Genomic DNA, 12,719 nt, shown 5'->3' on the forward strand with positions numbered 1-12,719 from the left:
AAACATGGCCCCTCCAGGAAATGCCTGACTTGTGTGGCGGATAACTTCCTCCTACAGAAAGGAGAGGAAGGAACTAGAGGATCGGCTGTCCTTGACTTGATCCTAACCAACTGAGATGACTTAGTGGGTAAAGTAGCAGTTACAGGAACACTGGGGGAAAGCGACCATGTCGCACTTGAGTTCTTGGTTCTAAGGGAAGCAAAAGCCGAGTGTAGCCAAACGCGTACCCTGGGTTTTAGGAAAGCCGATTTTAATAAACTCGGAACAATGATCAGTAAGGTCCCATGGCAAGCGACGCTAACGAGAAAAGGAGTCCAAGATGGGTGGGAGCTTTTAAAAAAGGAAATTCTCAAGGCACAATCACAAACAATTCCAACAAGAAGAAAAGGTGGAAGACAACAGAAGAAGCCAATGTGGCTTCACAAAAAGCTTAGAGATGACCTGAAAACAAAAAAGGACACATATAGGAAGTGGAAGGAAGGCCAAGCAACAAAGGAAGAGTCCAGGCAGGTAGCACAGAATTGCAGGGATGGCGTCAGGAAGGCTAAAGCTGAGAACGAGCTGAGGTTAGCGAGGGAGGCTAAAAGCAACAAAAAGGCTTTCTTCAGCTACGTGCGTAGTAAAAGGCAGAGGAAAGGAATGGTGGTTCAGCTATTAAATAAGGATGGCAAAACGATAACAGAGGACAAAGAAAAGGCAGATGTGTTCAGTTCCTACTTTGGCTCAGTCTTCTCCCAAAAGAGGGTCTATGACCCCCCTGGCAAAGGCGAAGTACAGGCTGAAGGGGCAGGATTGCAGCTTGAGATCGATAGGCATATGGTCAAGGAACACCTAATTACTTTGAATGAGTTCAAATCTCCAGGGCCAGATGAACTGCATCCTAGAGTCATAAAGGAACTGACAGCAGAACTCTCAGAACCGCTGTCTATTCTCTTTGAGAAATCACGGAGGACGGGGGAAGTGCCAGATCACTGGAGGAGGGCTAACGTTGTCCCTATCTTCAAAAAGGGTCAAAAGGAGGAACCTGGGAACTACAGACCAGTCAGTCTGACATCAATCCCTGGGAAAATTCTGGAGCAGATGATAAGCAATCCATCCATAAGCACCCTGAAAACAGTGCAGTGATTACTCCAAGCCAACATGGATTTGTCAAAAACAAGTCCTGCCAGACAAATCTGATCTCATTTTTTGATCAAGTCACCTCCCTTGCGGACCGTGGGAATGCTGTGGACATAATATACCTCGACTTCAGCAAAGCTTTCGACAAAGTGCCCCATGATATCCTGATGAGCAAACTAGCTCAAAGTGGGCAAGATGAAACAACGATCCGGTGTATCCACAGTTGGCTACAGAACTGGAGTCAAAGAGTGCTTATCAATGGGACCTTCTCAAACTTGGGAGAGTACCTCAAAGTGGGGTACCGCAGGGCTCAGTCCTGGGCCCAGTGCTCTTCAACATTTGTATTAATGACTTGGAGGAGGAGGTGCAGGGAATGCTGATACAGTTTGCAGATGATGCAAAATGGGGAGGGATAGCTAATACTTTGGAAGACAGAAACAAAATTCAAAGTGATCTGGATAGACTGGAGCGCTGGGCAGAAAACAACAAAATGACATTGAATGGGGATAAATGCCAAGTTCTGCACCTAGGAAAAAGAAACCAAAGGCACAGTTACAAGGTGGGGGATACGTGGCTCAACCACACGACAAGCGAGAAGGATCTTGGAATTGTTGTCGATCACAAGCTGAATATGAGCCAACAATGGGATGTGGCTGCAAAAAAGGCCAGTGCTCTTTTGGGCTGCATTCATAGAAGCATCGCTCCCAAATCCCGGGAAGTACTAGTTCCCCTCTACTCAGCACTGGTTAGGCCTCATCTGGAGTACTGTGTCCAGTTTGGGCACCACACTTTAAGAAGGATGCAGACAAACTGGAGAGGGTTCAGAGTAGGGCAACAAAGATGATCAGGGGACTGGAAACAAAGCCCTGTGAAGAGAGACTGAAAGAACTGGGCCTGTTGAGCCTTGAGAAGAGAAGACTGAGGGGAGATATGATAGCACTCTTCAAATACTTGAAAGGTTGTCACAGAGAGGAAGGCCAGGATCTCTTCTCGGTCATCCCAGAGTGCAGGACAGGGAATAATGGGCTCAAGTTGCAGGAAGCCAGATTCCGGCTGAACATCAGGAAAAACTTCCTGACTGTTAGAGCAATACGACAATGGAACCAATGACCTAGGGAGGTGGCGGGCTCTCCCACGCTGGAGGCATTCAAGACGAGGCTGGACAGCCATCTGTCGGGGATGCTCTGACTTGGATTGCTGCATTGAGCAGGGGTTGGACTCGATGGCCTTGTAGGCCCCTTCCAACCCTACTATTCTATGATTCTATGATTCTATGATTCTAGTCCAGTATTCTGTTCACACAGTGGCCAACCAGCTGTCGACCCAGAACCCACAAGCAGGACATGAGTGCAACAGCATCCTCCCACCCATGTTCCCCAGCAACTGGTGCACACAGGCACACTGCCTCTGATACAGGAGGTAGCACATAGCTGTCGGGACCAGTAGCCATCGATAGCCTTCTCCTCCAGGAATTTGTTTAACCCTCTTTTGAAGCCATCCACACTGGTGGCCATCACTACATCTTGTGGAAGTGAGTTCCATAGTTTAACTCTGCGCTGTGTGACGAAGTCGTTCCTTTTATCTGTCCTGAATCTCCCACCAATCAGCTTCATGGGATGACCCCATTGGGTTCTAGTATCATGAGAGAGGGAGAAAAATGTCTCCCTCTCCAGATTCTCCACACCATGCATCATTCTGTAGACCTCTGTCATGTCTCCCCTCACTCGCCTTCTTTCCATGCTAAACAATCCCAGCTTTCGTAACCTTCCCTCACAAGGGAGCGGCCGCCTCATTTTAGTTGCCCTTTTCTGCACTTTTTATATATTTCTATACTGCCCAACAGCTGAAGCTCTCTGGGCGGTTCACAACAATTAAAACCACAACGCACATAATAAAATACAATATAAAATGTAAAAGTTTAAAACTACAGTATAGAAGCACAAACCAAAATAAAGCCTAGCAGCAATGCAGAGATTTAAACTACAGTAACAGATTTAGAACACAGAGCTAAAAGACTACAATGCCTGGGAAAATAAAAAGGCCTTCACCCGGCACCGGAAAGAGGTATACAAATTAAGGAATAGTGTGGAGATATTTTAATGCTAATTCTGCATGCACACACAAAACTGAGGAGTTCTGCTTTTGGTCATCTGAAGGGTTCTACGGGATGCAAGTTGGTGAAGGCTTCAGCTGGGGATGTAAGAACGTGACCTACTGTGGCCGTTCAGGTATCGCCAAAAAAGAGGACAAAAGAAGACACAGGTTTGCATGTGAAAGTTAACATGCATAGCTGCAAATCTAGAAATAATTACCGTACTTGAAATAGAAATCCCATATGCCTCACGCGTCAGCTTTGTGATGTCATCTTGTAGCCAAATCTGAATGTGACATCGTCACACCGGCTACATAATCCCCGGTTGGCAGAGGCACATGGGAAGCCAGAAGAACAGCCCTCTCTTCTAAGGAGAAAAAAAAAGCACTAAAGGCAAGGAAACAACGTGCCAAAAATGCAATGGGGACAGGAGGCAGGGAGACTTCTGGATAACATTTCAGGGACGTGCTGCGAACGCCCACAAAATTGTGTCAGCTGAACGAATAACTACATCTGAAACTTTTGGAGGGGATGTGTGAGGATGGTTGCTTCGGTTCCAAAGCTGAACATTTGGCATGGACTTTGCAATTATCATTATATCTATTATCACAATATGGGTAGACTGGAGATTTCTGGCAAATCCAGCAGGCTGTACTGAGAAAGAGGCGAGGGGGAAGCGTGGCCATTTCACCAGCCCTGCTGAACGAATTATTCTTGTGTGTCGTGTCTCTTTAGATTGCAAGCCTACGGGCAGGGAGCAATCCCATTTTGCTGATTGCATTTATATCCCGCCTTTCCCCCCTTGCAAGGAACCCCAGGCAGCTTACATTATCCCGTTCCTCTTCATTTTGTCCTCATAACAACAACCCTGTGAGGCAGGTTGGACTGAAAGTCTGTGACTGGCCCAAAGTCACCCTGTGAGCTTCCACTACTGAGTGGGGACTAGAACCTGGGCCTCCCAGCAGCGAGCCCAACGCTCTCACCACTACACCACACTGGCTTAAAAACATTTTAAATGAATAAGAATAAATCCATTCCAGTTGAGCTCCAAGCACATGCGCCTGAACTTTGGGGAAACTGGAACCGGGGAAGTGGGCTCTAAAGGAGCAATATGTGGTTCTGCTTTGCTTCCCAGAAGTAAAAAGAAACCCCCCCACACACACACACACCGGTTTTTTTTAAAGGCTGTGTGTGGAATTATTTCCATTTAGGAATGCAACGTTTAGTTGATAAATAAATTCAACTTCCAATTGCCTGCAAACGTCCCCATAATGAATTGGGCAGCAGAGGTTGAGATTTGGAGGGGGGAGGATATATCGCTACCAATACTCTCCATTTCCCCCCTTTCCTCCAGGCCATTGCCATCGTCTGTGGTTTCCTCCTCGTCATCCTCCTCTGCATCATTTGTTTCTTTGCCCACAAGACGCGCCAGAAGATCTGGAGGTTTGGAAAGGCCAACATTTACTGGGACCGGCCGGTTGCGTTCCAGGAGGGGCCCAACGTGGAAGAGTGGGTGAGTGTCCGTGGGGAGGGGGTTACCCCACAGGGAACCGTTTGTGTCTCCCCTCTTGCCCACGCCGTCTTCCTTGGCCTTGGGACCAGATGGAACCATTGGGGCTGAAGATAACATCCACCTCACGCCCCTGACAGAGCCTCTCTAGCATTTCTGCCCAGTCCAAGTCCTCTCATCCCCTTTGTCCTGTCCCTCCTTCTCCTAGTCCAAGGGGGCAGACCCTCTCTCAGCCTGAGGGCCAAATTCTATTGCGGAGAAGCTCTTGGGGGCCCCAAGCCGAAAGTTGCAGCGCCCCAAATGCCAGAGTTTCAAGCTCTGGCTGCCAGCAGTGGAACCTTTGGAGAGGCACGTCAACCTTTTGGAACGGGGGAACAGTTGCACAGAAGGCAGGAAAGCTCCAAATGATCAGTGGTTGGGGCGAGGGGCGGGGCCAGGCTAAGGGGGTGTGGCCTTCTCAGCAACCTCGGAGAGCAGGATTTGGCCCGGGGCTTGGGATTCGGTACCTCTGTCCGAGTCCTTCAGCAATTTTGGCCAACCAAACATACCGCCCACATGCCTTGCAGCTTTGGAACCGTGGCTGGGCCACAGCCAAGCTAGACTTGATTTTGCAGCAGATGCAGGACTGCTTTGTACACCGAGTTTTTCCTTTTCTCCATGCGTGTACACTCAGGCGGGAGGTAGGCGACTGCTGGTGTCAATGGTCGGCACGGTCCGGCACCTGTAAAGCTTTACTCTAAAATAGGCTGGTATTTTTGGTATTATGGCCTCACCCTTTTTGCCTTTGAGCCCCGCCACCCCCGGAATGCAGCCCCCGAGAGCTTCTCCAGAAATGAATTTGGCCTTCAGGCTGAAACAGGTTCTGCACCCCTGATGTAAACTGCTTAAAGCGACCATCGCTGAGGCAGAGCCTGCACTCTGCATGTCTTCAGAGGCAATCTGTTCCCCTTGACAAAGCAAAAGAGGCCCCCCGTAACAAGGGTCCCCAACACCAGTTTTGGAAATGGTTTGGGGCATCCAGCACTGGAGAAAGGCTCATCTGGGGCCCCTTTCTCGTCCTTCTAAATCAGTCACCGAGGCAATCTTTGCTCTCGGGAACTGCGGGCTTGAAGGGGAGGAAATAAATATATGGAATTGTTTCCCAGAGGCAGGATCTGATGGGTTCTTGGCCTGCAATCTACATCGGGGAGGGGTGTGTGTGTGTGTGTGAAAGAGAGGCGGTTTCTCTCCCTGCTATTTGCTTATGATATGCTCCGGTTTCGGTCACAGCAATGATTAACCACCAAGGCAAGCCCCCAAAAGATACGGCACAGTGCTCTGGGCGTAGAGTCACGTTGCCAGGAGGAGAGACTTCCCGAGGAACCCAGAAATAAGAGCGGACTTTGATTCCATGCCGAGCAAACTGCCCGTGCTTAGGGGGTGCACAGAAGACAGACAGTGGAGTTGGGGAACGCGAGGAGTTTGAGGACATTCCCCATTCTGAACATGCATAGGGTTGCACCCTAAAATGCCTGGGGAAATAAGAAGGTGCCAGGATCACCTGGTGCCAGAAAGAGTACAATGTGGGCACCAGACAAGCCTTCCTGGGAAGCTCATTCCACAGTGGGGGGGCCACAGCAGCAAGGGCCCTCTTCTTGGAAGCCGCCCGCCTCGCTTCCGTTGGCAGGAGCTCCCGGAGAAGTCTTTGTGTGGCGAGAGATAAGATCCACATCCTGTTTTGCGTGCCAAGGCACTTCCATAGGAGGTCTTCCTCCTTCTGAGAGTGAGGTGGGCCCCCAGACCACCACCCAGCCGTCTGAGCCTTGCGGCACCTTTGTAATGTTCCTGGTGGGAAAAACCCTTTCTTCTTAAGTTCTTTCTGGCTCGTTCTGCCTGTAGATGCACCTCGGGGTGCGCTTGGCCTCGTCGTGGTTCAAGGACGCCACGAGAACCCTGACGAGATAAGGACCGCAGGGGGACATCCTGTGCCTTGTTTTGAAAACAGGAGCAGAGATAAGGAGCGAGCCGGGAGCCGTGCCCGCACAGCGCACAGGGGTCCAAGGAGCACAGCTGCAGAACTCAAGGACGGGCAGTCGCAGGCAGCAGTCTCTGAGGGAAGCCGTCGCAGTGAAGCACAGTGGCGGCTTTATCTGCGCCACAGATTCCGTGGCGTCGGCCTCCTTGCCGCCGTTGTCATCGCTATTATTTTAACAGAATGAAGGGCTTCAAATTGTCGTGAGCCGCTCTGAGCAGTGCTCTGGCACTGGCCAGCCTTGTGATGCAAATATGTACCTTGAAAAAATAGTTGGCCCGTGGAACTCACTGCCAAAAGATGCGGCGACGGCCACCAGCTTCGATGGCTTTAAAAGCTCCCAGACCCATTCATGGAGGAGAAGGCTATAAATGCTCTGACTTGGATTCCTGCACTGAGCAGGGGCTTGGACTCGATGGCCTTATAGGCCCCATCCAACCCTACTATTCTCTGATTCTATGAAATGGCGGCTAGCAGCAACGGCTATATATTACCCTCTGTTTCAGAGGCAGTATACAGGGAACGCCAGGGAGAGGCTGCTGTTGCACCCCTGTCCTTCTTGTAGGCTTCCCGTGGGCAGCTGGTTGGCCACTGCGGGGATGCTGGGCTAGATGGACCCTTGGTCTGATCCAGCACGGCTCTCCTTATGTTCCACACAATCCAACAATTGCTTCCACACAATCCAACACCCCCCTGGTGCGCTTCTGAACTTGGCCTCTTTAGTCGCATCGTAGGTTGGCTCGAGATCTGAAAGTCTTCGACGCCACTGGCCCCAGGCAGGCCTCTTTCCACAAAGAGCCCGGAAGGAAAGGAGGAAGAAGAGGAAGAAACAGACATGTTTCCCCCTCCCCGCCACACACGCTCTGAAGTCCCAGCCTAAACAAACAGCCTCCCCGAAATGCCTGCACAAGCCAGGGGCATCTGGAGCTCCAGGGCTGGGTGTATAAAAGTGCTTCTGCCGCTCTTCTCAGGCACGGAAATGCCACTGGTGTGAGCACATCCAGAGATCAGATGTGCACGCAGGTGGGAGACAGGGACAGCACCGAGCGCATGTAGCTGCAAGGTGATGGTTTGGAAGAGAGAGCGAAGGGCCGTCCTGGCACATCCATGACCCAGCAGGCACAAGAGGGCATCGATTGAGCCACGCCTCCTGCCTCCTTAGACATTTCCAACGTCCTTTGAACGCCTCCTAAAGCAACTAGACCTTTGGGAGGCAGAGGCATGGTAAGGGGAAGACCAACCTCACCCAAAGATCAGCCATAGAGGGAGCAGCTGCAGGGGGCTTGTGTCGCCCTTCCCTGCAAGCAGGAACACCTAGAAGGACTTTGAAACTCAGAACCGGTGCTGGAGTTCTGCTGGTGCTGCTTCCCTCCTCCCTCCTCCTCCCCTTTCCTCTTGTGCTGCGTCTTTTAGACGATCAGCCCAGGACAGGCGCTGCTCCGTGATTAAGCTTTGTGAGCCGCTGTGGGAGTCTTTGGGGGCTGAAGAGCGGGGCGGGGGGGAATGCTGGAAACGATAATAAATACATGAGCGGAGAAAAGCCGCCGGAGCGTGCAAAAGAAGCACAGTTCAGCATCCCGGTGAACATGTATCTTGCATTTTATTAATTTTAGCAACCAAGCGGAGGCTGCCACAAAAACGTTGCAGTCAGAGTGCTTCAGTTCAGGGTCCCAGCCAGGTACACCCTCCAATCATAGAAGCATAGAATATCAGGGTGGGAAGGGGCCCGCGAGGCCATCCAGTCCAACCCCCTGCTCAATACAGAAATCCAAGTCAGAGCATCTGTCCAGCCTCGTCTTGAATGCCTCCAGGGTGGGGGAGCCCCCCACCTCCCCAGGTCATGGGTCCCATTGTACTGCTCTATCACTCAGGAAGTTTCTCCTGATGTTCAGCCGGAATGTGGCTTCCTGGAACTCGAGCCCACGATTCCGTGTCCTGCATTCTGGGATGACTGAGAAGAGGTCCAGGCCTTCCTCTCTGTGACAGTCAGAGTGTTCCATTCCTCTACTCCCATAAATTTATATTTGTAAATCAAGTAAATATTTGATTTATTTCATTTATATCCCACCTTCCCCCAGGTGCTCAAGGCGGCGTACATAATCCTTCTCCTCTCCATTTTATCCTCACAACAACAATCCTGCGAGGTAGCTTCAGCTGAGATGTAGCAACTGAGCCAAGCTCACCCTCCTGGCCAAGTGGAGATTTGAACCCAGCTCTCCCTAGTCCCATGCCAACATTCTTGGGTATTAGATGGAGTCCTTTCTATAGCAGCTTTAATAAAGACCTTCATCTTGCAGTTCCATAGGGGCACAGATCACATCAGCGGTCTTGACGTGAATGCCTTCTGCTCCTTTTCAGGTGAAGAACGTTGCTGACAGGGCTAGCACGCATGATGAGACGGCCACCTTGGCTTACTCGGAAAAGCCCATGAGTCCCGTCAACGCCCCAGCCAGCCCCTACAACTACAGAGCCCCCCCAAATGGCTACTACACTACAGAAAACGAGAGCAGGTGAGCAGGGAAGATATCGCGGTCTGCACGCATAGCTTGACTCACACAGTGCGGGGAAAAGTGAGTCGTTTTTCTCTCCCTTTCATAATACTTTCATGACCCTGGGACATCCAGTGAAGCTGAATGGCAGCAGGACAAAAAGAAGTCTTCCTTTGTGCAACACATACTATGGAACTCACTGCCGCAAGATGTAGAGATTAGATGGCTTTGAAATCAGATTAGACAAATTCATGGCGGATAAGGCTATCGATGGCTACTCGTCCTGATGGCTATATATTACCTCTGTTATCAGAGGCAGAATACTGGGGAATATGTGCGGGGGGGGGCGCATGCTGTTGCACTCATGCCCTGCTTGTGAGCATTCCATTGGGGCATCTGGGTGGCCACTGTGGGAACAAAATGCTGGACTAGTTTTCATTTCATTTCATTTATGATATTTCTATACCACCCCACAGCTGAAACACTCTGGGCGGTTCCCAAAAATTTAAAAAATCATCAAAATACAATACATAAAGTATAAAACTATTCACATAATGACAACGAACAATTAGTTTTGCCTTTGCTAAAAACTTTACGGCAAGAATGATAACAACACAGGGACACAATCCGTTGCAAGACAGGGAAAACCAGGTAGGTTTTCAAGAGGCGTTGGAAACTTCCAGCGGTTTCTGCCTCTCAGGACAGAATGTAGTGCAGCTCTGGAACTTGCTCCTGCAATGGCCACCAATGTGGACGGCTTGAAAAGGGGATTAGACGAGGATAAAGCTTTCAGTGGCTACTAGTCCTGATGGCTGTATCAGAGGCAGTACACTGGGGGACACGAGCAAGGGGATGGTATTGGACTTGCCTTTTAGAAGAGCTCTGCTGAGTCAGATCAAAACAGGCCCTGCTAGTCTAACATCCTGTTTCCAGCAGGAGACAGCCAAATCCTTCCAAAGGGCCCCCACAGGGGGGCAGCTCTTGTCTCCAGCACCCGGTACTCAAGAGGTAGAATGCGCTGAGGATGGAGGTTCTATCTAACTCTAAAGGCTAATAGACATGGGATCAGACTAAGGGCCCCTTGTCATCCAGTATTGGTGGCTGGCCAGAGGACCCGAAGGGAAGCCCACGAGCACGGTATGAGGGTAATTGTCTCCCGTTGCTGTCCCTAGAAGCTGGTCATGTTTGTTAGTTCGCTTGCTTGCTTGCTTGCTGGTAGCTTTTCTGCACCGCCTTTCTAAACCCAGCCAAGGGGGTTTGCAAAAGATCTAAAACATAGAGACCGTGATCAGATAAAAACAGGAAAACAGGGGAAGAAAACCAACAACATTAAAAACCCTAACAACCTTTTTAAAAAGCCAAGTTAAAAAGACGCTTCGGAGGCAGGCTGCTTCTGAGACAGAAGTTGGATCTAGCTCTCGCGGGTCACGGTCCCCGACAGACCTCTCCCCCTCCGTGAATTTGGCCGGCCCCCTTGCGACAAGGATGTAAGAAGATGGAATTGCCTACCGCCAAATGTAGGGACAGCCACCAATTTGGACGGCTTTAAAAGGGGATCGGGCACATTCGGGGAGGAGAAGGTGAGCAACGGCTACCGGACCTCCCGGCTCTATGCTACCTCCAGGATCAGAGGCGGTATGACGATGTGCAGCAGTTGCTGGGGAACGTGGGCGGGAGGGTGCTGTTGCACTCATGCTTGTGTACCTGGTTGGCCCCTGTGTGAACAGAACGCTGGACGAGATGGACCTTGGTCTGATCCAGCAGGGCTCTCCTGATGTCGTTATGTAAGAGCTCTGTGGCATCAGACCCAAGAGCTCATCTGGCCCAGCACTCTGTTTCTGACACAGGACAGCCAGGTGCCCCTGTGGGAAGTCAGACAGGAAGACAAACAGCCCTCTCTCGTGTCTTGTCACCTATTCGGGATAGACTGCCTCTCCGTTTGGATTTTCCACTGAACCATCCAGGCCTCTCGAACTATCTAGCTGCACCGGTCTCTACCGGTTGCTGGCTTTCTGCGAACTGCAGCCGCAGCCCAAATCACATCCAACGTTTTGCCCCCTTCTCTAGCCTGCCTTTGCACACATCCCCTGACGGCAAGGCCGCCCGGACGTTTAGTTCCAGCACGTTGGAAGAGAAAGCCAAGGAGAGCTCCGGCAAGCCCTCCGCCCGCCGGGGACGGAGACGGAGGAGGAACCCCGAGCTGGAGGAATCCCAGTACGAGACCGACTACACCACTGCAGTGGAGTCCAGTGACGAGCGGGACCAGGATGAATGGAGCAGGTGAGGCATTGTGGGATCAGTCACGGGTGGTTCAGGAGGGGAGAAAGTGCTGCCATGTTGGACAGGAAGTGGGCGGTGGATGGAGGGCAGAAATAGGGAGACTTAGGGTGCAATTCTAGGCATGCTTAGACAGAAAAAAGTCCTACAACTCCCAGCATGCCATACTACAATTGGCTGGGGCAAGCTGGGAGATGTAGGCTTTCTTTCTGTTTAAACATGCCTAGGATTGAAGTGGGAACTCAAAGTGAAGGAGGGTTGCCTCTCATGGGAAAACAATGTTCCACATCCCTTTTCAACGTTCCACATTCCTTTTCATCCCTTCCACATCCCTTTTTGCCAAAGAAATCAACCCAAAGTCCATTTCATATAGGCAACCAAATCCCTGTCTGCTTAGAGTCAGTAGCCAGCCCCATTGAGTTCCACGGCACTTACTTCCAGGTGAGCATGTACAGGATTGCAACCTATCCTATACCCACTTAGCTGGGAGGAAGCCCTTTGGAACTCACTGGGGCATACGTCTGAGTAGACCAACGTAGGATTGCACTGTTAATGTATTTTCTTGTTTGGATTGGTTTGGGAATTTTGTCCTCTGCTTTGACAGATGGGTGACATGAGAAAAAAGAGATTAGGTATCCCCAAATGAATGATAAGAACCAAACCTATATCACAAATCAAAGTGTTCAGGCGGTGTCTTTTTACGTATTTTATTACATTTCCATCCCATCTCTCTTCCATGATGGAATGCAAACTGACATTCAGCGGTTTCCAGCAAGGTTGCTGCGTCATCTGCCTTCCAGACCATAACCCAAGCCCTCCGTCTTCTGTGGGATGAAGACTTTTGCATTACACAAAACTCTTCTTCCTGAAGGCTTACATTTTTCCAAAGCTAACACACACCTGAAAGTGAATCTGGTGAAAGAGTTTTCAATTCGCTTTGCATTTGGGCAAGACAACTTTTCAGCATTTCGAAGCCAGCCTTTTAAAAGAGGGGCGTTCGAGCTCATTCGGCCCAAGGGCCAGATTCAGTTTTGGAGATGGTTGTCATATTTCAGCTTGACGCTTTCGCTTACTCAGCCGTAGGGGAAGCATTTCAGCCTTTTAGAATGGGGGGAAAGACCTTGCAAAAGCTTGGAAACCACGGAGCAATTGCTGGTTGGGGAAAGGGGGCATTTTAAAAGGTCCAGAAGCAATGTTTGAAATCCGGTGTGTGTGTGTTTT

General features: G+C 50.4%; 1 protein-coding gene across 2 annotated transcripts in view; it reads left to right on the plus strand.

The window, feature by feature from the left end:
* Nucleotides 1–12,719, plus strand: part of LOC146333458 (occludin-like) — a 28,528-nt gene that overhangs the window by 11,871 nt on the left and 3,938 nt on the right. For both annotated transcript variants that reach the window (XM_084825960.1, XM_084825959.1), the window contains exons 3-5: nucleotides 4,566–4,724; nucleotides 9,091–9,242; nucleotides 11,289–11,501. In XM_084825960.1, coding sequence (XP_084682086.1) covers nucleotides 4,566–4,724; nucleotides 9,091–9,242; nucleotides 11,289–11,501 — 524 coding nt within the window. The remainder of the gene's footprint in view (nucleotides 1–4,565; nucleotides 4,725–9,090; nucleotides 9,243–11,288; nucleotides 11,502–12,719) is intronic.

The sequence above is a fragment of the Heloderma suspectum genome, chromosome Z (assembly GCF_057233095.1).
Source record: "Heloderma suspectum isolate Gila_16-S chromosome Z, 16-S_ref, whole genome shotgun sequence".
Classification (NCBI taxonomy): domain Eukaryota; kingdom Metazoa; phylum Chordata; class Lepidosauria; order Squamata; family Helodermatidae; genus Heloderma; species Heloderma suspectum.